General features: G+C 40.5%; 1 protein-coding gene and 1 pseudogene across 1 annotated transcript; both read right to left on the bottom strand.

Annotated features, from left to right (window-relative positions):
* Positions 1–1,391: 1,391 nt before the first annotated feature.
* On the bottom strand, positions 1,392–13,838 carry LOC134878264 (heparan sulfate glucosamine 3-O-sulfotransferase 6-like). Its single transcript, XM_063904192.1, has 2 exons — positions 13,060–13,838; positions 1,392–2,805 (listed from the first exon to the last, which is right to left on the bottom strand). The coding sequence occupies exons 1-2, from the start codon at positions 13,584–13,586 to the stop codon at positions 2,187–2,189; spliced, it is 1,146 nt and encodes a 381-aa protein (XP_063760262.1). The 5' UTR covers positions 13,587–13,838; the 3' UTR covers positions 1,392–2,186.
* A 9,338-nt stretch (positions 13,839–23,176) lies between these two features.
* Positions 23,177–25,002, bottom strand: LOC134877606 (methionine-R-sulfoxide reductase B1-A-like; annotated as a pseudogene).
* Positions 25,003–25,271: the final 269 nt, after the last annotated feature.

The following is a 25,271-nucleotide window of genomic DNA, read 5'->3' on the forward strand; positions in this document are numbered from 1 at the left end:
TTGCAGATGGCAGAATGGGAAATCAGTTATCTTCAATGGCGGCTGCTGGGCTGGCACAGTGAAAAGGCAGCTATCACTGTGACTGGTAATGCAGTAATAAAAGTTGGCCCAGATGAAGTGAGGCAAGCACATTTACATTTTTAGTAAGGCTCTCCAAAAACTGATGCCAGACATATAAAACAGTGAGTTTTGGAATAGGCAAACGGAGGAGGCAAGATGTATAGAGAGAGTAAGTGTGTGTGTGTGTGTGTGTGTGTGTTTGTGTGTGTGTGTCTGTGTGTGTGTGTGTGTGTGTGTGTGTCTGTGTCTGTGTGTTTGTGTCTGTGCATGCAAGCTTGCAAGAGGACATGCTAGTGCATGCTAATGCAAGAAGCCGCATTTCCAAAAACAAGGCTCAATGTCAATGGTTTTGATTTGGCCTATTACTGAATGCAAGCACTGGTCAGACATATTTTCATGCATTGTTAAAAAAAAACTTCAGCAAAGAAAAATTTGACTCGTCCTTTCTCAGATCTTCAGATCCTTTTTTGGTTGTTCCACCATGTTCTTCTTCCTTACAGAAGGAAAAGAACATTACAGGATGGTGTACGATGAAAGAGAAGATTTCTGTTGCTAAAAAAGATTTCAGAGAGGAAGAAGAGAGGACATCTTTCATAATTAAAGGCCCCAGTAGCATCCAGGCCTCAGACTGTACATGTGGTCTAACTGTGTGGAAGTGGCAAAGGGAAAGCAGTATAAGAGAAGAAGAGAGACAGTTCTCTATGGAAGGAGCTAAAGTTTGAGAATAGCGTACAAATGAAGTGTGGGGAACAGAACTACAGAAAGAGAGATAGATAGACATTTGGTTGTGGCAGCAATAACAGGGTAACCCTATAAAGACTGAGCATTCACTAAGCCTGCGCCCCATAGTTACCGTTGCTATGCCTGTCAAGCTTTTTTGTTACTTGCGTTGAGATGTTGCGAGCAAATTCAGCTAACGTTAGCTTACAATACAAAATGGCCACATTCATGATTTCATGTTAAAAGACAAGTCATGTTAATGACATTAGCCAGCACTTTTTGCTTTTGACAAAGAGTATCTTTCTCCAGCCCAATGCAAAGCGCTTTTGTTGATGAAGAGATTTATAACAGCAGCTGATCCTTCCGCAAATGGTGGATAGAATTTAGGTTTCAGTAACATCTATTGGATTATAATTCTACTGTTGACAGACCAAATATAAATAGTTCGAAAACAGCCTCAGTTTTCCATTACAGTAACAAATAATATAGAAAGGATGAAACGTTTGATGTTATGTCAAAAAAACGTTACTATACAACTCAAAATAATCAGAGTCATAAAAATGGTTTAATAGACACCACTGTGCTTTGTGTACTTTATATATGGAGTTTTAATTGGTTCAAAATAATCACAGATCAAAACAGCATTTTATTTTAAGCAACAGCGGAGTTGTTACTGCGAATGCCATTAAAATGTGTGTGGCTTTGAGGAGAAACTATCTACATATGTCTACAAATGGAATTAATGTATGTGTGGTTTCTTAACACATTTCATATTTACAGATGAGGTATTATGGGAATATCAACTGTAATGTACAGAGAAACACCCTGCAACATCAACATAACACATGTAACATGTTAAAGGACATTTGGAAACAGCAAATGTATTGAAAATATAAATGCAGTCAAAGTAACACTGCTAATAATTAAGAAAACACAGTGGTTAATCATGGCGTATGACATTTTCTTTACTATGTCATGTCAATAAAAACATATTCAGTTTTATGTCTGGCCTTGTCGCAAAATAAATACTTTTTTTCAATAAAAACGATTGTTACTGTTGTATTTCAAATCAACAGAAACTATAAATATCAGCTTATTTTATTTGAAAATAATAAAAATTATGTTCAAAGGGAATGTTTTTTCCCCCTTTTGTACACACCTTGCTCTTAACTTATAGTTTAAAAACAAAGCAATGCGTGTAATTTGCTTATTGGCAGCTCTGTGTTCACGTCAGCTTCTACTCTAGAATGAAACAGTCACAGTTCATGGGATGCTTGTCTTGTTGAATCCACTGAGGCAGAATTTAGTCTGTGGACTTTGTGTTCCTGTACCGCATCCCTGAGGACCTTAATCCTGTGGAGCATTAAACAGTCAAATTGTCATTTTCTCTGATAGAAATCATCTGTTTAGTCCCAGCCAAAGTCTTGTCCACTCATCTGGTAGAAACGGTGGTTGAAGGGCCTGTAAAAGTCTCTGAGCCTTTGCAGGACCTCGGAGGGGATTTGGGGATGGGGTCTGCCCTTAGACTTCCCAAGGCAGCGAGGTCTACTGCTCCCCTCGGGCTTCTTCAAGCAGGGAAAACCTTTTGTCTGGTTGAAGTAGAAGTGTTTGTCTGAAACAACCCTTTTCAGACCCAGGAAGTCCTGAACACGGCCCATCTCCCCAGCTGGATCAGACACCAGTCGCTCACCACTAACAAACAAAAAATTAGACAAGGGGAAGTGCTGAAGCCAGTTCTCCAGATGTTTGGCGTAGAGGCCGATGCGTACAGCGCTCCACGTGGTGTCAATCAGACCTGTGGTGGAGTTTTTTAAAGCCAGGCTCTGGAAGGATGGAAGGCCTGGGTTCTTGGACAGTGTCTGGGTGTAGTCAGATACAGCTCGCGTCACGGGATCTCTGACCACCACAATGAGCTTGGTTTGGCAGTTCATAGTGCAGACACGGCTAGGAGCCTCTTTTGTGACAAAGTAGCTGGGTGTTTTCTCCATAGTGATTTGGCCATCAAGCGTCCGAGGCATCAGGTTCCTAAATGAAAAGAAGATACTGGTCAGTCACAAAATGTTCTTAAAGGCATAATAGTGGAGACTGTTTCAAACTGAAATAAAGCTAATATGTCACAATTTGAAAGCTTGGTTAGTTGTGCTGCAACTGTTTTTGAGCCTTTTTAAAGAATTATTCAGCAGAATAAGCTGTAAACACAACACTGCTATATTACCATGGCCATATAAAGATATGTTTAACAGTTAACTATAAAGTTCTAATAGACACACAACAAAATTAGCATCTATTTGTTTGAGAAATGAGAACTCTCCTTAAAGCTCTGTTTTTGGTTTCCAGCAACGCTTGAGGGTAATATATTGCTCATTAACTGCTCCACGATGTTCACCAACTTGTTGTTAACTTTGCCTTTCTGCCATTTGCTGCAAGGCAGGAAGTATACAGCTGGTTTGTCAGAGCTTTTCGATAAAAACAGCTGCCTGCTACACCTGGAAACAATTCTTCTGGCAAGAAATAAACCAAAACAGTAAAGTTTTTCAAAACAATGACCTAAAGACACTGAAACGCTCTGTGTAACCGAGGGGATCTTCAGAGTTGGTTGATGATTCTGTGTGGATCACTATGATTAGTAACCCTGTTCCATTACAAAGAAATTGACATTTTTGTTTAGAAAAAACAAATTCATTCATTCGAGAAAGTGTCAGTTGCAAAAATTGGGGAGGGAGAGAAAGGAGCGTGACATGCCACATAGCTCCCAAGGCAGGAAAATCTGGGATGTTGTGGTAAAAAGGTGCCGTACCACTGAAATACAAAGGCTCTGCGTTTTGTAAAATCTCACCATTATGGTCTGCCCATTTAACACAATGTGAGGAACAAACTGACAAAGGTAAACACATTATGTATGCTTAACATTAAAGCACCCTAAAATCTGTGTGATTAAAGGTTTGTGTACTGTGTTTATGTGGCAGGGCCAGCCCATCTGAGCCTCACTCATTGGCCTGTACAACAGGACCTTCCACTCACTGATGAGTCAAACCACAAAACCTCAAGAACCACTTAATGGCAATTTCCTACAGATTTGCACTCCCCTCCTTTCTTCCTGCAAGAGCAAAGTACCCCCCTTCTCACAACCCTCACCTCCCCTACGGGTTCCTACAAGAACCCAAACAGACCAAACTCAGGAAGTGCAACCAGGATGGCAAACTGCTGAGCTCAGCTAGTGTGTTGAACATATGGTGGCAATGATGTTGTGAAGAATACGGCAGTGAAAACGCATGAGTTGAGTTGTGTTACTACACTGTGGAGGTACATTTTGCATAGTATTACAACGCAAATGAATCTTTAATCCAAACCAATATTTGCAAATTTAGTGACATATACAGTTTCTTCTCTTCTTTATTTACTGTCTGTAACTTCTGTCCATACATTATCAGTATTATCTGGCAAACAGGCATTGTGGGTTCCATCATATACACTATGTCAGATTTGACTTTTGTTCGTGGGTCCACATTGTGTGTTGACGGACCGCGTGAGGAACAATTGTGATGGATTTGGATTTCAGAAACTGATAGTTTGCATGACAACGGTTGTTAGGCAATATTTAAAGCAACAAATAAATTGTCTGTAGTTCATTAACTTAACTCATACTGGAAACAGAGTGATTTAATGTGGCTTCAAATAAAATAAACAAGTAATGGAGCTTGTATTCTTTATTTATTTCAGATTGAAAGTCTTCATAATGTCCAAATTTTAAAAACGAGGCGATTCAGGAATATAGATCAAGTTGCAAGGAAAATATATTTCTATTTTGGCAGTTCTCTTGTGAGATGTCTATGGTCAAACACTGATTAAACGATTCTAGAAAAGCAAAGGGTATTTATAAAGTAATGGTCCATGAGACTCATGGTTTGTTTCCAAATAGTGATCAAAATAATCCAATCGGCCTCATTTAAAAATGTGTATAAACATTGATTTAACTTGAGATTTGATTGCCATAAGCCAACAATATATCCATTTTCTTTAAATTACAGCTGACAGAACTAATGTTAGGCAAAACCTTAATATTCGAGCAAGATGGGGCTGGTTAACTGACCTTCCACACAATCAGTCACTGCCACACAAGGCAGTGATTGATTGTGGTTAGGAGCAGTAGCCCGTAGGTAAAGTACAGGTAACACTGTACTTGGTCGGTGGTCAGCCTGCTGGTGCATCACTCATTGCAAGCTCTTGCTGTGCAGTCAAAACATTGTTGAAACCTATAGACCCTTTTTTATTTATTTTTTTAATAGTGGAGTCCACTGAATAGTTTGACATATTTGAAAACACACTTATTCCCTTTCTTGACAGGAGATAAAAATCTTGATACCCCTTTCAAACCCAATGCCAGCAATTAACAGTGTGTATCTAGTTTGTTCAGTCTGCACAAAAACAAAAGTGTAAAAGCAGAATGTTGAAGTTTTAGGGGCATTATGTACGGGACTATTTTTTGCCCCAATTATTCTCTAAGTCTCGTAAAATAACACATGTTTTTAAACTTAAGTTTTGTAAAGATTCAATGAGATTAGAGGTGCATTTTACTTTTGGAAAGAGCCAAGCTAACAGTATGGAGTCATACTTACATAACTGACCATGAAATGAATATCCCCATGTAGCAAAGATAAATAAGCCTACTGGAAAAATAACAAATACGTTTAAATGAATTTTGTGGGAAATGTTCATATCACATCTAAATCATGACCATTTGGTTGATTGGTGTAACAATATAACGTGTAAAATAGGATTAAGAAGAGCTATAGGCTATTTGAGGGTAACCAAATGGTAAAATTGTATGTTAAAGTGTGTATTTCTAATGTGGTGCAACTTTGAAGAAACCTTTCAATTCTTGAATGTTTGTTGTCATGAAGTTTCCATGAAGATGAATGCCAAGGAGGAAAGAAAGACCCCTTGTCCCTGTGTAAGTTTCGAGTTTCCTCCTACTTAAAGTTATGCCATTTCAATCCACCCCCATTAAATGATTCCTCCAATAAAGGCCATTAATTGATTATTATCCAACTACAAGAGCTGCAAATGGCCTGTCCCTGCCTGTCTGTCCCCTGTTTATCTGTGTCTAATCAATAAGTCTGTCTCTATATGACAGATTGTTCACTGTGTGTGCTTGAGATGTGTGGTGTGTGTGTGTGTGTGTGTGTGTGTTAGTGCAACCATACACACATGTGGTTGCAAAGGTGTCAGTGTTTACTGATGAGACACTGAGTGCTACTTTCCCTTTCTGTCCTCTCCTCTCTCATCCATACTCCTCTCAATTTGTCCTTTACATAATTGTTACTTCAGTAATTGACCAGACATTTTCTTTCCATTCTCATGAATATTTAATAAATCGTGGCTTTCCCCGGTCTCTTCTTGGGTCCCTATCCACCTCATCACAATCTGTCTCATGATCAGAGAATCAATAATAGTGACTTTCTACCATAAATCTCCTCCTATATGCGGTGTCAGGATGAACTGTAAACATATCAAGGATGATTAATTTATTGCCATGCATGTGACTCTAGTTTTAGGTTATTGATGTTTTACAAATTAAGGTATTCCATCTAACTTAAGGAAACATGCCTTTCAGTCTACTGGTGTGCAAAGAGAATTACTCAGAGCATAAAGGTGTTTTCTATTTAGCCCGTATTGGAAAACTGGCCACATTAGTCTGGAACTCCCTGCTGCTTTAAGGATGTAGCACTTTTCCTCCCTGGAGTGCTACACCGCTGATTACACTACTGATATGTTCTAGGCAGTCTGGATCAGAAGATTAAATACTAACCCTGGAAACAAGGATGTGGCCAAGAGACTTCCTGCCCCCAAGATTATGGGTTCTCCCGCTGAAGTACTGCAAATTGATCCCATTAGCGCACTAACAGAAGGCATTCTGGCAAGAAAGAATAGCTGATTAAAGGATCCCCAAAAAATCCAATTATTATCAAAACAAAAATGACAAACATTTCCAAGGGTAATAATATTCAGTTACTTGACAATTTAGGCTAATGCTGACTTTCTAAAGGTTAAACACTTTAGCTCTGGCAGACGTCTCTATGTCCAAACGCCTTCAGAGCTAAAAAGTTAATGAGTCAGTGGAAAGTCAAGGCCGTAAATATATGAGAAGGAACACAAACAACAAACTGAACGAAAAAATTTTCCAGCAGTGCTGCTGTGCTCAGAGGGTGACTGAAGGAGCCTCCGGGCCACTAACAGCTAAGCATTTCAGGATGTGTGGGAACCCCGATTTACGCCTTCATGCCTGGGTGAAACATCTGCTGTTATTCTCCTCCAACCAGAAAACAACAAAAAAAGTTCAAGAACATACTGATCCATCTAACATTCAGTAAGTAAATTGCTACAGTTAACAGCCATTTAGTACAAAGAATATGTAACATATTCATAAGTGAGCATTTCTTATGTTTTGACAGAGCTAGGCTAGCTGTTTCTAGTCTGTGTGCTAAGCTAAGCTACACCGTAGGCCTGCTGACATTAGCTTGTTGCTTATATTCTCACCTGAATCTCAGCAAAAAAATGAATACATTTATTTTCCATCTCAATCTTTAGCTTTAATTACAACGTTGGTGCACTACAGTGACAAACCAATATGACACTGACAGATGCTGATAAGATACAACCCAAGACCCTGCACACACAAGAGTGGTATGTCATTGTATTTGGGATAATAAGGAAGTATGCCGCCATGCTGTCTACATATTCTTTGCTTAAACAGAAACCTGAGCAAGCGACGAGGCCTCTGAGTTTCATGGACTCCGAAGTTGAAAGAAAGACAAATTAACATGCCTTAAACCAAAAAGTTGCCTAAGGACGTGCTTGACAGTGAGGAAAAACATTAAAAACTATATTGTACAGCAGCTAGTCACCAAGTGTGAATAAGTGCTGTGATGAATGCTAAGTCAACACAGAAACACTAAAAACTAGATGCATGTGTCAGCCGGGAGGTGAATTTCCGGCGCTTTTGCAGACACACCCATCACCTTTCTCCATAGGCAGCGAGAGGAAGTGGTTGGTTAGACCCCTCTGGGAAACCACATGACAGGCAGAAAGACTGCTGCCACCCACAGATTTTAAATACATTGTTATCAGATGATTTTTTCCCCTATGAATAATGATGGAGTAATGGAGGTAGAGGAGGGTTTTCTCGACAGGAGGTTAGCTGCAGTTCTATACACTCCCACAGAGACTACAATGTTTTACATTTTCATCTTTGGTGGTTAACAGCATGACACCATTGCAATGAGTTTAGAAATGTGTGTGTAAGAGATGGTGGGTGGGTAGGGGGTAAAATCATGCACATGTGTGTGTGGGCCTTTCCATATAATAAATTACTTTTTGTTGGTCAATGGCTAATTAGGGACTGCATGGCATGTTAGCGTCCAGTCATAATTAGAAGACTTAACAGGAAGTCAGTGTGCTTTGGTGGCAATCAGTAATGGATTCAGCATTTGGCACATTTGAAAGTAGGCCTCACAGTTGTATTTACCAGGGTAAAAATGCTGACTAGGGATGGGTTTGAGAGTAATTTATACCTCCGCCAACACCAAAACAATACTTTTATTTAAAACCTCACATTAAGAAACATTTACTCTTTTGTACAAAGGTATTCTTTTTATCATATTTAATTTAAATATTGGATTGAAGATGATACTAATTTTGATGCAAGGGACACAATTTGTGCCAGAGAAAAAGATGATAATACCCAGTCCAAGTAATGGTAATAGCCTGATGCTAAACAGACACCCTGATTGACTCCCATCTTTTTTCCAACCTGTGTTACTCTTCTCCGGAAATAGCAGTGCAACTGAGCATGACTACCAAGTATTGAAAACATTATATAAGTGGCCTATTTTTCACAAGCTAACTGAAGTCTTGAGCTAAAACGGCACGACTGAGAAATTTTAAAGGCGCCCCAAAATGCACCACGATGCGCCTCAAATTATAATAATTCCCACCATATGGGGTGTGAGTGTGGGCCTTCTCAAACCCCATAACACCATCTCAACCCAACCACAGCCAAAACCCACCACCATTAAAACACAATACAACTCAACACTACAGAAACCACTTCCTGGTCTGCTACACCAATCAGTCTTGTTCAGCCTCTATCACTAATGGCCTCCGGGCTGGACACAGAATGAGGTGTTAGGAAAATCACCCACGCTCTGGAAAACGCTCCGCATTAGAGTCCACTTTCACCATTTCAAATGTCAAATATCAAAACTGACATGGTAAGTGTTTGAATCCGACCTAGAAAATACTGAAATAAAACATGCATGCAGTTTTAAGATGAATCCAACCACTTAAAGCCAGATGTTAACAGCTAAGGAAGTCAAATGAAGTCAAATGAATTGTCCATAACTTAAAACTACAAAAATGTAAAGGTCAATCCGTACTAGTCATAACCATATATAGTACACTGAGAAATTGCATACTCTATGTGACAACTCACTTCCGTAATCTAACTGCAAAAGTATCCATTTTTATTATTACTATCATACCTTTTATTCTGTCGATATTAAGTAAAATCATGAGGAAGATTTTCTGGGTTTATTTTTGTAAGATTATCAGCTTTTTGATCTAAAAGATTGATCCATACAACATCCGTAACGGCCGGCATTATACCATTTAATAATCATCTGTTGTCATCACATCATATCCTTATTCTTAAAAATGTATGTCTCTAAACGGGCGAATGTGATATACAGTTGTGCTGTTATTTCTACTTGCCCTTGTGCTGCTGCCCTTAGAGGATTTGTACTACATTTTAATGGCAATCCGATCGGGCCTGGCCTCCGGTGTCAAGACTGTAGGTCAGGCAATTGACATGCTTTCAAAATATTGATGGAACTTGCGGACTGGTGCTTTTCTTGAATTAAGAATGAAAAAATTCATTCTTTAAATAATAAATAGTGCTCGTATCTTAAAAACTAAAATGTTGTAAAGAAAACAGAATATACTAAAACAAGCTTCATCTGTCAGTTACTCATCCTTGCCCGCATCTTGGTGACAAATCTGTGACAATCACAACCATTGTGCCATGGAAAGCTGTGGTTTTCTGTGTTATGCGGTGCCTCTCAAGTCCCATATGAAACCTATCATCCGATGAAGTCCCCTTAAAGCCATAAAACAACACAGAAATTCATTAAATCCTTGCTTCATTCTGAATGCATCATTTGTGGCTTTTCCATTCCCGTAACAGGCTTGTATGCACACATGCAAAGGAGGGACAGGGATGGGGAGACAGGCTGCGTGGAGAGCAAGGACTGACTGACTGGATCGATCAAAGACAAAAGCAAAGGAAAGCACACAGGAACAAAGTGTAAGTTTGTCTTGGAGAGTACAATGCTCTTGGAACAACATGCACACAACCAACAACTGCAACTGTGAAGTGTATCCAGCACGGAGATCTGAAAACAATATACAGCCGTGCAGGACTCTCATCCTTCTGTAAAATGTCCTACAGTCTTGGTTATTACCTCGATTCAAGATACAGTATGTGGAAGCAGGTCGAGTATCCCTGTACACAAATTGCTGTCAGATCCTGTAATCTGAGGTCATTTTTTTCTTACATTGGTTAGCTCTTTATTATTCATTATGTTTTTTTATATTGATTATCGTTGCTAAAAAGGAGAATCAATAAAGTAATCAGACAATGTAAGTTGATTGGTTCTATACTAAGATTAAAGTTATGATCCAGTGAAATATTTATGTCCATCTGTATCGTTGAAATATGATCCTGTTGACCCGAGAGCTGCAGATGAAGCGGGGAACTTCAACAAGATAAAATGTCAAAGCTCAGGGTTGCTTTTCAGAGCCTGTCTTACACAGCAGCCTTGTATCAGTGTGTGTGTGTGTGTGTGTGTGTGTGTGTGTGTGTGTGTGTGTGTGTGTGTGTGTGTGTGTGTGTGTGTGTGTGTGTGTGTGTGTGTGTGTGTGTGTGTGTGTGTGTGTGTGTGTGTTTAGCTTCCAGATGTGACAGTGTGTTGACCTGCTGTGCACTGACAGTCAGGTGAGGCAGGCTTGTTTTTTCCACTTGGATGAGCTCTTGCTGTCACTAAAACACACACACACAAACACACACAAACACACACACACACACACACACACACACACACACACACACACACACACACACACACACACACACACACACACACACACACACACACACACTTACTCTCTCTATACATCTTGCCTCCTCCTCCTCAATAGGTCCCTCGGTTGACAGCAAACATATTTTCCGGAATTTCTGAGATTCAGTGACAGCGAGGGAATTATCTTTCAGTGATTTCACCTAGGATCATATTGCTGCTGTCGCTTTTGTTGGGATAATCCCTCCAACTCTACTCCACCTTCAGCATCTAAGTTTACTTCTATTCAAGGTGGAGAACAGCTAAAAAAAAGTACCTGTGTTTTAGGTGGATCAAACCGATCATAACAGATTTTACTTGGACTATCGGGGTTGTAAATTGTCAAATACTTATTAGTGGCACTAAAATGTGACATTACAACTAAATGTTGTAGCAGGTTGAGTCTTTTTTTAATCTTTTTTGTTTTACTCTAGTATATACAGTATGTACGATTATTTGAATAATTGTTTAGTACATTAACAGAGAATATACTGCAAAAGCAACTACTTTGATAGTCAGTTCATCTTTTGATCACACAAATGACACTTTTGCTGATTCCAGCTTCTCATCTAAGGATCCATTGCTTTACTTTAGCATATATGACACGAAACTGAATTCCTTTGGATTTTGTGCTTTCAACTGAACAAACCAAGACATTTGAAATTGTCACTTCAGGCTCGAATTATAAGCTTCAACTCTAATAATGACCAATCTGACATTCACAGACCATGCTGTTGTCGCTGCCGTGTTACAGCATCAACAAAACATTAAGCGTAACAGCTTTACAGCACCAATCAGGCTAATTAAAACACACATACAACATGTCCTGGAAACACCAGGTCTGCCACAGGTATTTCCACATAAAGACATGTTCTACATTTACAAGAAGAGTAAGGGAGAGTGAAACTAGGCAAAAAAAGGAAAAAGAGGAAGAGTGGTGAGAAGGTGGAAATAAAGGAGAGAGATGGATGATTACAGCAGAGGAGGAGTGTTAAAGAGGAGTTGTGGATAAAGCATGTTTCCGCACTGAGGAAAACAGAGAGGAAGCTTAGCAGCATGATAAAATTATCAGTGGTGAAAGTGTTTCCATGTGTCCTCATGTTTGCAGTTAAAAGACAGCTAAGGGCAATGGAAAAAAGGCCAAGAGAAGATTGAATTACATCTCAGCGTTGCAAGAGCCATCATGCTATCAAAGGGCTTATTTATCAGCTCTCTTCTCAATGTCAAACCTAGCTCTCTCCTCATGGATCATTTCATGCTATTCTCACAGGTCAGAAATATTATTCTGACACTTGTCACGAGTTTTAGCAAAATTGGGATTCTCTCGGAAGCTTGTAAACATCTGGATATATTCAGAATCAGCTTCATCCCGAACTAAATTCTTCTTTAGGACCTTGAGTACACCCAAATTATATCTCTGGTTGGCCTGGTCAACCAAAATTAGCTGCTGTTGCTGCAACAGTAGCTGATGAACATTTTATGGGCAACATCATCCTGAAATGCAGCCAAGACCCACAGTATACATAATTAAATCTATCAGGTTGTATATCCTTTATACAGTATATGCAAAACATCTCACTGCATGACTCCCAGTCGAAACATTGTGGAAGCGTTAGTACAGGATGTCATGTTGAAGGGTATAAATGATGTTTAGATGGCTGCCAAGATGATAAACTGCTCCTCAGAGACCCCTTTGATCTACAGTGCAGCATGCAGGGAGAATATTGGCTTATGGTGATCTGAATAAATCAGACATCCATGTGTTATGGCTGTCCGGTCTATTGACAGGACACATCAGCACTTTTGCAAAGGTGACACCACTGCTCGTCTGACCCTTAAACCTGCTATACATCATCCTGCATTGTCTGTCCAAAGCTGTATTCTAAAAAAACTTATCATAGATTTATGTCTTATACATATTTATGTTGCATTGTTGAAGGCGTGTGGGACAACTACACTGTAGCTACTGTACATATGGCTATAAAACGTTAGCTACATGTTTAATATTAAAGGATAGGTGTTAAAAGTTCCTGCAGGGTTTTTGCAAACACAATTGAGTTAAAAGGCAAATTAAACTTGCGTGTGTGTTTTTCTGTGTGTTCCCCACCTGTACCACTCCAGTCCTTTATCATAAAACCGGTCGAAGAAGTGAGGCTCCGCACCGACCGCTCTCACGTCCGGGTGGATGCGGAGAAACTCCAGCAGGGCTCGGGTTCCTCCTTTCTTCACGCCGATTATAATCGCCTGGGGAAACCTTTTGATGCCGAAAGTGTTGGACACGGGAATGCCGTTGCTCTGTGGGATCTCCTCTTTTGCGCTCTCCGATATGTGTAGCGGGAACTGTCCCGGTGTGTCCACCTGCTCTGCGTCCGCGGAGGCTGTGCGGTTCCGCTTAATGTACGCGTCCGGGAGTAGACGGGGTGATAGTCGCAGCTCGTCCAAAACGCGGCGATGATCGTCCAGAGCGTCATAGTCTGATACTTGTTGGCGGTATAAAGTCCTAGGAGCCGAATCACAGAATCCAGTGAGGCAGTAGAAGAAGTAGGTGAAGATCAGGACCATGGTAAAAAACACCGAGACTTTGGAGAGCACCTTGCCAAAGTTGAACCTGACTCTGCATCCACTACATCCCATGAGTTGATCTCCTGCTTGGTGCCAAAGTTCCAAAATGGGGACAGCATGCTTCTTTTTCCTACATTGATCGAAGTTAATACTGTCACATTTATCTTTTAGAACCTGTTGCGTAAAAGTGAGGCATCACATAGAAAACTTGAGTTTGTCAAAAAAATATTCCTCATAATCTTACAAAATTATTCCTTGTCAATTAAGGAAGTTTTGTCATTAAACATGGCTCGTTTGTTTGCAGTCAGATGAGACTTCCAGGCTGCTGTGAGGTCTACTAATTTCTCATTCAAGGTTTCTCTTCTGCCTCTCCTACGCCCTTTTCTACACGTCTCCACCCCTCCCTCCTCAAGCTATAGATGAAGATGTTTCATGGGGACATAAACTTCATAAAGAGGCTACAGTATGTTTATTTCGACATTGCAAACATATTAAAATATTTTTTATTTATAACAAAATGCAGATGATGTATCATCAAAAACATCCCACTTTTTATATTATTTGTGATCTGTCAAATTTAAATTAGCCTTAAATTATCTCTGTGATTTATTTTCAGGGAACTTTCTATCACGAAAAAAATAATAGCTTGTGTACTTTATTATAAACGATAGGCAAATCACTGTTTTACAAATGTAAGCTGACCCCACTGAGGAAAATCCTTCTTGCCCCTCTGAACCCGTATGTTAGATCTCTGTGAGTAAGAGAAGCCCGGAGGATGTCTATCCAAAACCTCTTGTACTCTACCTGCACCCTGAGACTCAACACTGAGAACAACACATAACCGACACGGTGACAAGTCTGCGGACACAAACCTAAAAAACAATAGACTCGGAGCATGAGGGGGGCCCAGCGACTGTTCTGTCCCATAAATACAGTATGTGAGGCTGAGTGTAGCACCTCAGGGGTTGTACAGGAAGGATCAGCACCGGGATGTTCCCCCGACTCTGTGAAGCTGCAGTAGGTATAAAGTTTCTTCTGGCAGAGAGGTGGATGTTGATCCTGAGATGGATTTCAGACTTTGAACCTGACTCACACACCAAGCGGCTGTTTGAATGGATGAGGGGATGGAAAGAGAGCGAGGAGAGGTGAAGCTATAATCTGTCTGAGAAAAGGTGCACAAACACTGACACACACTTCAAGCCTTGGGCACAGTATGTTTCAGACAGAGATAGTAAATGAATTTGGCAAACTCTCTGCGTTGGCTGATTGAGGAGTTTATTTTTTATCTTTATTCACCCCTCTTCCTATGTCCTCAGAGAAAATATAAATTGCTCAGTTAAAAAAACACTTAAAATCTAGACATTGATACCACGCTCCTGTCTGGATAGTGAAAATAAGGTCACATCTGGCTAACTTAGCTTAGCATAAAAACTGGAAACGGGGGAACAACTAACATGAATCTGTCCAAAGATAACAAAATCCACCTAATAGCACCTTAAAATCTCACCTTTTAACAATTTGTTTTCCCATTGCTGAATAAGTAAAGTCAATCAGTTTTTACAGAGTTAGTGGTGGACAATTCCTTTGCAAGAGTGAGAAAGTTAGTGAAAGTAATTGGTCTCAAACTGATATGTACTGGCACATTAAGAATCATTATTGCTGTATACCGTGCGCTTATTCGCTTTGTTGTCAAAAGTTAGATGAGAAAATAGATTTCCAGAGTATATTAAATAAAGTATATCCAAAAATGTTAAACCTTTCCGATATAAATTACATACAACTGAGATATAAAACCGGTTTAAAAAGAAGAAAGTGCTAAAACAAAGGTCTCTGGGGATTCCGACACGACCCAGTCAAATATAGAATAATGATATGTTTTGGAGCACAAACAGCCATTGTAAATCCATCCAACGTGAGGCCAGCCTGGCACTGAGGAATTCACAGCTTTGGAAATGACTGTCTGCGGACTAGCAGCAGATTCAATCAGAATGAGGTCAGGATCCAGGCTCTGCTTTCATCAGGACATTTTATTTGCTTTTCCCTCAAAGCTAATTGCTCTAGTTGGAGATGCACTGACAGGTTTGGACCCAGAAATATAAACAGTGAGATTAAAGAAACAAACAGGGAGCAGCAGTGTTGGGGAAACAAATACGACATTCAAGTTGTGAACTGTGCCTGTTGGTATAGGATTGCGGTCGGATAATATCTCTCTGTTGATGTATTTGTGTGTGTATCTCGACATCTTTATTTATTTTACTTGCATTCATGTGTGTGTATTTATGGATGCGTGTCCAGACTACATTTACATCTGCAGTGCCTTCAGGTGTATGCTTCTGCTGCATCCTTTTGTGTACCACTGATAGATATTTCCATAGCCGGAGGCCCGCTGATGGCATATACATGTGTCAGCCATTACAGCAAATTACAAATCCTCCTCAGCAAAAGCAGAACGTTCCACTCTTATTTAGTAATTTCCAGTATGAGGAAGTAGCTGTCGACCATTTGCGATAGCCGCAAGATACCGGGGAGAATCTTCTTAAAGCCTTCATGACAGATCTTTGAAACCACCGCCCAGGATACACTCATTTAGCGGTGCAGAGGCATGGCTGTAGTTTCCTTTTTATTGTCTCTGGAATGAGATATTTACAGATAATGAACTCCAGATTGAAGATGTATGTATATCAGAGAATGTGCCTGCTGTTTGGTTCTGGTTTTATATGCAGTGATGTGGTCATTATCCCAAAACAATCCAGTTTAATGCTCACATTGTGGTGTCTGAAGTGCAGCTCCTTTGAAGAAATAAAAGATGTCACACACGCTCTGCTGTATGTTAGATGCTCAATGAACGGGCCCTCAGGTAGGGAGGCTCAATGAATACAAAAGCTAACAACAAAGCAACGGTGAGGCCCCACCCTTCTCCTGGAGCCTTCCCAAACTTTCATCTGCAGACATAAGCAAAGTCAGTAAGCATGATGGATGGATGTGGAGACAGAGGACAGAACTAAAAAAACACTTTGATCTCTCAGTCCACACACAATGATCTTCCTCTTCTCCTCCCACCCTCTATCCCTCGCGTCTCACTACCTTCACACAGGTGCATGCATCTGTTTCGCCTCCAGGAGGACTTCCTGACTCGCAGTCTTGCCCTGCAGCTTTATAGAGACATCACTGAAAGGATGAATGTATAAAAGATCTGAGAAGGGGGAATGTTTGGAGCTTATACAACAACTTCAACGGCCTTGAAAGCATTAAACAGTGTTAGATCCACATAATGCCTCGAGTTCAACATGGGAGTAATTTATATCAGAGGTACATTTTCCGACATCATGATTCAAGCAGCATCTAGAGCCAGGAGGTTAAATTACATTACTAATATAAATCTACAGAGATACAAGATATTTTTCAAATAAACAAAAATGCAGGCAGGCCTTCCTCGACAGCTAGAGACCAGCTGCACAGAACAATTTTTTAAGTCTCTTTCATCTTTGCAATAAAAACTAAAATGCCTTTCCGGGGAGCAAGTCTGCACAGGAGCCTCATGTGTTTTTTCAAACAGTTATTTACCTTCTTTTTGGTGCTTAATAGTAGCAGTAGAATCAGGAGAGGAAGGATCTAAAGAGTACTGAGAGAATTAAACTGATTGACAATCATGTCATCGCACAAGCCGCAGACCATTTGGGAAATGCCTTCTTTTCTAATCCGCAGCTCTGCGGTGAAAAGTGGGATCTGCTGGTTGGCTCCTAAGTGATATTGGGTGTGTTGGGGAAGGGTGGAGGCAAAAGGAGAAGCGGGAGGTGGGGGTGTGAGATTTGCGTGTGCTTGTATGTGTTTGTGTCTTCATGACATTAGCCGGGTGTGAGTGAGGAAGAAACACAGTGAGAAAGAGGTTAAAAAAGAAACAACTTTAATTAGCTCGGTATACAGTTTCATGCCTCCAAGCTTACTTAAGGGGATTCACTGAGACATGTGGCTACGAATCTGACAGAGCTGCGAAGGTGAAACACTTTGAGCTGCAGCTTGCGTCTGACTATGTATATGAAGTCTGTCAATATGCGTGCAGACTTTTATTCCTTCGGGGTGTTATGCATGCTCCCATGTGCCTGTGGAGGCCTATTGTTCCAGTCTGCGTGCACATGTACCACTTGTGGTACCCAATCCCAGACTGTTACTTACTGAAATGCTTGTGGGTTGCTCCATGTGGCTTTCCTTCATTGAAAGACCTCGTCGTCTTAAACGTTGATTACCATGACGTCAGCTCCAGACCACAGCACTGCCTTTTATGTGTCACTGTCACCATCTATTTCCGCCGAGTGTGTGAAAAACAATTTACTTTCCATATTTGCAGTTCACTGACACCGACAGTTGGATCGAACACTGTGCTACTGTTACTGGGCCAGAAGCGCCACCAAAATGGAAGTGCTTGTTAATTTTCACACTCACTTAGCTTATTAAAAACAATCAGAGGAGCTAAAGATGCGCGTGAACGAGCATCTGGGTAAATGTCTGATTAGATGACCGGGGGCTATGCGTTCATTTATGTCAACAGGTCAAACCTGGACGATTTCTGTAAATAAAAACAGTCATCAGATGGGTGTTAACTGACTGTAATTACTGGTGTAAAACCACAGCAGTTCGTATCTCCACGCTCTGGAGTTTCCCATGTTTTTCAAATTCCAACCTGTCACATCGACTGTGGGAGAAAAGAGAGCTCTCTCCCTCAAAAAGAAACTGAGAAAAGCTGCTTCGTCTATTGCCTCACTGTTAAAATGCTAGCCTATCACCTGTCTTATGAGATCCTGCAGGCAGAGTCTGTGTGTGTGAGTGCGTGCGTGCGTGTGTGTGAGGGAGAGAGAAACAGGAGATGGGCTTCTACCCTGTGGGGCCAGTCTGCATTTCACAGGAATGCTAAATTATGTGCGACTCAAACAGGCAAACCATCAGCAAAGGAACTGACAGTTGTTTTGGCCAAAGGGGACAGGATCAAATATGTGACCCACCAGGAAAAGAAAAGGTCTGGTGGGAAATGACCTTCAAAAATTGATATTTAATTTAGGGATTTTACGTTTTAAAAATGTGTTCAAATATGTTGTAGTGTAGAGTTGTTTAGACAATCATTGTCCAAAGCTCTACTAAACCAGGTAAAGAAGAGGAAAGGCTTGAATAAAAACACTAAGTAATTGGTTAAAACGCTTATGTGTGTTAATGCTGAGAGGTAGATTATAATGTCAATACTACTCACATCTGGATGCTAAAAATGTAGCTACAGCTAAGCTGATTAAGGGGTATACAGCTATGCTGGCTCTGTACAAAGGTAACAAAACTGTCACCTGCAAACCTCAATTAGTAACAAGCTATATTTTGTTAAGAGGCTATTGTGCTGGTATATTTATTGGTTTTAAATTGGTGAGTGGTTGGTTGGAATGTTTATGGTTTATTGCGCTTATTGTAAGTCGCTTTGGATAAAAGCGTCAGCTAAATGCTATGTAATGTAATGGTCTCTTTTAAACTTTTCTTTGGTTACAATTTAACAAACGTGTTGATAAGTAATCTTTAGATCTCCTAGAAGGTGGCTTTTGCTTCCTTCATAGAGAGCCAGCCTAGCTCTTTCAAGTCCTTCAGCTAAGTTAGGCTAACAGGTTGTACCTAACACTACAGCCAACTGTGTTAATATCATGTTGGTATCAAACCTGTTTTGGTAAAAAAGCAAATTTACCATAATGAGTATTTCACTTATTTATGGCCCAACAATATCATTGAAACTTTCCTTGGAGATTTCCTTATACGGTAGCCTACAGGTTGAATCGCAGTTAAGGTAAAGCTGGATATCTTTCTCTTTCTTTAAAACAACACTGCCACCACACCCTCACTTTGTCGTAAAGCTGATAATCACATTGGGTTGTCTTTGAGCTTCATTCCTGTGGGAATGTATTCTGAGTGTATGACCTCTTCTTTTTTAACCCCTTTACCAACACACGCACACACACACAGTCACGCACACTCTCCTTCCTGTAAGGCTCATCTGGTCTCACTTTGGGTTTTGAGGTTTGTGTTTTTAGGGGACAAAACAGAGCTGCTTGTCCCAATGACAGCAATACGGCTCTTGTGGACTTCCCCAAAACATATCCAAAATTAATTTGGATTCTGATTTGACCAAGCAATCATTCACTCCCTGCAGTAATTGTTACAGACACAAATGGAGGAAAACACAAAGTATACTCACTGTCTTCACCTTCTCAAGCATTTGGCATTACATGATGTTCTCCGTACAAATCTGGGACACTGATGAGCCAACAGGGAGAGGCTGATGGATCTAGAGAAACAATTACTGCAGAGTGACAGGCGAGATTAGAGGGTATTTGCTTTTCTGGCATATACGTAAAAGAATAAAAAGCAATGTGGAGCATTAAAGTTTGTCTGTGCCAGATGTTGATGATGAACATATAGTAATCAAGCAATCGAGGATTATTGTTGATGTATGAAAGCGAATGATAAATGATACCACTGAATAGTTAGTTGGCTCTAATGTTGACTTCTTGAAGGAGGTGTCTTAAAAAGGTAAAATCAGTGTTTGTGTGTTGCACAATAGGGGCTAAGGGGCATAAACCTGAAAGGTATCTGGAATTCCCCTCATCCACGCAACAAGCGGGATTCAAATGCGCTAACACAATAAACACGTTAAATGTTTTAATTAAAACCGTAACTTTGGTGTAAAATACAAGGGTAACAGTGATGTGCTTGAAAGGAATAGTTAAAAAATAATTAGGAAGTACGCTGCAAACCTGTTAGCATATCTCTTAGCATATCTGTTTACACATTTCCTGTTGTTTTAAGCTAAGCTAACCTGCACCTTGATCAGGGTCATATTGAACTGACATATTTGAAATTGAAATATTTGAATCTATCTCTATTCCACAACCTTGGGTTGTTAAAGTGCAGGTTGGGATACAACACATGCACACACATAGAGACATAAAAAGTACAAATGGAAGATTGCTGAGTCAATTCATCTCCATATAACTGTTCCTTTTTTCCTTATGTTCAGGGATTTCTGGTGAATGCAAATGTGATTTTCACAATATCTACAAAGCAAAACTTAAGTACACCTCTGTATGCTGGGAATGATTATAGGTCCCTGATTGGGTTATAATCACTGAGGAGAATAAAGAGCTCAGGCACCTCTGAACATTTTCTGCACAGAAGTTAACAATCAGCTTGACCAAAGGAGCAATTTTGTCTAATAAGACCACCTACCTCGGCCCTGTGGGGGTTCATCATTTTTTTAATGTATGTTGCAATACACATAAAACGAAAAAGAGCATGCACAAAAATGTTTGCAGTTGTCTCCTAAATGCAGCTCACTGGGATTACTTACCAAGATGACAGAGGATGAGCAGCCACAAATTGCAGGGACCTTGGGTGAGCAGGGTGGGTGGGTGAGGGCAGGAGGAAGACAGTATGTGGCACTGTGCGCAGGGAAAGACTGAGGTAATTTCTTTCATCTTCTGAATAGTATTCAGTCTCTGTCTGCAATAGGGACGTTTTTAGCGTGCCATGAACCTCTCCAGACATTCAAATGCATCTTTTCCACAGTCCATCACTTCTCTGTCTATGTTTAAGCTGAGCCTTCCTTTTAAATCATCAAGACAAAAAACAGCCTGATTTTGACATACTCTAATGCTGGAAAATGTAATTAATCTTACTTTTCCTCTGGTACACTTTATTTTTTACCAGCATCAGAATATGAAAGTATTTCTGGATGACAGTCCCACTGCCTTTAAGGCCTCTCAAACCCCTAGCCTCTGATGAAGGATAAAGGTTGACATGTTGGCACACAATCAGCCCGTCTTCTTCTCCTGTTTTAACCCCTCTTTCCAGAATCCCTGAATACAAAGACCCCTCTCCCTGATCTTTGTGAACAATACCAGTGCCACACACTCTGAGTTTTCCTTTGAAGCTTTCAGACCAACCTGTGCTGCTGTCTCGAAGTCCTATCTCCCTGAAGCAGATCACAGTGCAGATAGCGAGTGATGTTTGAAAACACATATATGTTCAAAACCCCCTCTGTGTTTTTGAAGCTGGTGGAGTTCAGAAATATGTGATGATGTGATAACGGTGACAATAAAGCAGCAGATACCATTGAAGATAATCTTTGAAATTTCTCATTGTTTATTTCTTTACAGGGAGCCCTCATACTTGGGACTAAACCGGGCGATTTTTGGCTTTGCTGTGCATTCCCTCCCATGTCATAGCTGTTGACATATAGTTGGAATGGAACTGTTTCTTCCTTAATGCAATTGTGATTTTATTACTCCTCATTCCACATTTACAGTGTTTACAACCAATGCAGGCTGTCCAGATATGCATTTCACATACCCACACTGCATCAAATCTGTTTATATGCTCGGTAATATACTATATATGCTATACTGCACGCTGTGGTTCACTGCTGGGCTTTGCAGAGAGGACCAGCAAAAATATTCTCATTTTGGTTTTCATAAGCCTCGTCTCTCTCAAACACATGTTGTCCTGACAGAATTACAGCATGCCCATCCTGCAGTGCCTCGAGTTTCCAGCACTTTCCTTTGATCCAGAGAGGAAATCACATTCCAGTGTCATGTATAAAAGCTTTGTTTATCCTTTCAGTCATTACAGGGGGATGCAGACGTTTGGCCAACACATGTGGTCTGTAACATGTGGAGGGCAGCCCCGCCGTGTACGGATGGAGACATCATAGCGGGATAACTCACATTACTCCCTGATGAAAGAAGCTTTCTCTATTTCCGTTACAGCCGTGCATTCAGGAGCTTCATTCCTCCCACAAAGTGATCACAGCTTCTGCAGTGTGTGAAGCGGAGCCACTGGATGGCAGATGTTTTCGAGGGAATACCTTGATGAAACTAGATATATTGTCGTGGCGTGTGTAGACAGAATGAGACAATTTTCTCTGTGGCTCAAAACAGAAGCAGGTGCAGTGCCCGTAAACATCCACATCTAAGCAACGGGCCTCTTATATATTACAATTAAAACAAGATGTCCCTGCGAATGAGTCAGTGGCACACACATTGGTTCAAATTGTACCCTGAGGTTCGGCCTTTGCGACTGTGCAAGGCTTTGGAGTAGTAGTGGTTTAATGTACTTAAGGATTTGCTCATGAGCAGGATGAGCCCTGGGGGTCAGTGGAAGGAAGAGTGTAGTTACGATTTACATTTACGTCTGTGATTCTATCAGAGGATTACCACTTCCTCCTTCCTGTTTGCTTCCTCTCGGCCATACAGCTGTGCTCACATGCCAGGCAGAAGGAGTGTTCTCGCAGATAGCAAATTTTAATTAAAGTCCTGTGCTTTGGATCATTTGCTTGTTCTTCTCCATTTCTCATTCTCACATCTGGTTTATCTTTGGATTTTGGTCTCTGTCAGTGGTGAGTTAGGGATAGGGCTAAGGTTGCTCTACACCTCTACAACCCCCCTTTTGTCTTCCAGACGTCACCCCTGAGGACACTTCAGTCTGTGTGCCAGCTGTGTGGCAATACAACAGAGAATGCACGAGAAAGACACCTCACGAGATAGGTATTACTTTATCAACACATAAATACTGAACAGCTGCTCTCTCTGAAGTGAATTCAAGAATTTGGATCATCATCAGATGCACAAAACAGTCTTTGCTTTAAATGCTATCCTACACATTACAATCTATGAAAGTTTGCACTTCCTTTCTTAATCCTCTGCCTGACACTGCATCTTTCATCTTCCCCTCTGATCTCCCAGCCTTTGAAACGAGCAGCTCCACACCTGCTCTCTGCCAGACATTTAAACAGCAGACGGGCTGTTGAACGCACCCTCACACCCTCACTTTGTTTATAATTCCACCACGAGCCAAAAAGCAGGCTTACTAACCTATCTGGAAAACTCTGGAATACACTTACAGGTTTGGAACATGGCCATATGTCTGAGTTTTACTAAGAAATCCAGACAAATCCTTAATGTACTTCCTAATGCAGGCCCACCTCGTAACAAAGATGGCATGAACATGATGTTCATAGTACTCTTAACTGGTGTATTTTAGCAAGGATGTCAACAAAATCAATGAACACACTCGGGTTTTGTGACAATAATAACATTACTTGTGAAAAATATTTGCAGGCAGCATTTTTATCCACTATCGATTCTTCAGAACACTTACTTAAAAACATTTCAAAAACATTGGAAACTACTACGATAAGGCTTTTTCGTTGCCAGAAGCGAGTTCTCTTAAGTCTTTGTCTTGTAGTCTAGAGAGAAAAAAACGATGTCTATAGTTATACCCACTTATGAATGAAGTCCATTTAAGATTTGTTTTTAGGGCACATAGCACCATCAACTGAGCGAAGCACGCAATTACACTTTAAGAGTGTGTTTCCTAAATGTTCATAGATCCAGAATGGTGTGGTGAGGCATGCAAACAATGTGACTGGTTAGACTTTAACTCATATCTGGATCTTTTCCAGATGTTTTCCAGAGAGGTATGTTGATAATTAACGAGTGTGGGTTCAGTTGTACAGTTTAATGTGGTTGAATTGAGATCCAAGTTGCTGTTTTCGTGTGCACCTGTGCTCCCGGTTAAAAGTGGTTGAGACTGGTCTGTTCTTGTTGCACAGTGAGGCCAATGTCCATCAGAGCCCTGGAGCTCCATTAGGCTTTGTTCCAAGGCCCTTCATCAACTGTCCGCACCTTTAGCAGCAGAAAGCTTTCTTCTCTTTCACAGCTCACCTTTCGATCCATCAACCTTCTCTGTGGAGAGATAAATCAACGAAACAAACAGAGGGTTAAAGGTGCATGAAGAGGATGTAATGTACCGTGTTTGTGAAGACAAATTCACCTTTAGGGATGAACGTGAGTGAGCTGCTGAATATTCAGAAGCGTGATAGCCCTTCTTTTGGTCCATCGTACAAGAACTCATGGCCCAATCCATTGCCACACTTCCCACAACAAACCTGGGATATTAACATCAAGAAGGGTTCATCAAAACACCTAAACATTACATGATTAATAACAGGTGCATTGTTATCGTAAATCTAATGTCCTCTCTTTTTATAAAAAACATCCAGCAGTGTGCAAAGGTCATCTACCTTTAAGGGTCCCCATGCTTCGGGGTATTTGGTGACACTGTCCTCGTGGATAGTCTGTGAAAAGGCCGGCCAAGGAGTAGAGTGTTCAAACTTTGACATGCTGGAAAATAACTCGTGCCCGCATTCAGAGCAAACATAAATGCCTGAGAAGAAGAACCAAAATATGAGTGGACTTTTAATTTTCTCTACAGTGGGACTTCATGCTTCTTTGCCACTCACCAGGTAGGAAATGATTTTTGTATTCTTCTCCACCAGAGAAAGAGCAATATGACATTTCATCCATTTCAAATGTCTGTGTGTTAAAATCAAACAGGATCTCTCTTTGGTTAGAAATGTGTGCAAAGTGTCACCCGACTTAAGCTGGACTTGCATGTCAGTCTGAAGGTGTCACGTGTCAGCAGCTCTGTCCTACTTGTGTAATGTCTGATCTCATTCTCATTACATCCACTTGAGGGCAGCACTTTTACATCACTGAGCAGTAGCGTTAATGTAGACTGAAAAAAGTCTATTTAGTATCTCAACATTTACTGTCACAAGTCAAATATACGAGTACTCCTTCCACCTCAGGATACCATACATATAATTAATATTTCAGTAGTACTTTCTCTGCATTCTGATATCTTAGTTTTAAACCTAAGATGCCGTTTGTTCCA

Source organism: Eleginops maclovinus, chromosome 16 (assembly GCF_036324505.1).
Source record: "Eleginops maclovinus isolate JMC-PN-2008 ecotype Puerto Natales chromosome 16, JC_Emac_rtc_rv5, whole genome shotgun sequence".
Classification (NCBI taxonomy): domain Eukaryota; kingdom Metazoa; phylum Chordata; class Actinopteri; order Perciformes; family Eleginopidae; genus Eleginops; species Eleginops maclovinus.

What these genes read in the sequence shown, in the direction of transcription:
- LOC134878264 (XM_063904192.1), bottom strand. Translation starts at nt 13,586, where the DNA reads ATGGGATGTAGTGGATGCAGAGTCAGGTTCAACTTTGGCAAGGTGCTC. An exon ending in AAAGGACTGGAGTGGTACAG is followed by an intron (nt 2,806 to 13,059) that starts GTGGGGAACACA and finishes CTTTTCATTTAG; the next exon opens with GAACCTGATGCCTCGGACGC.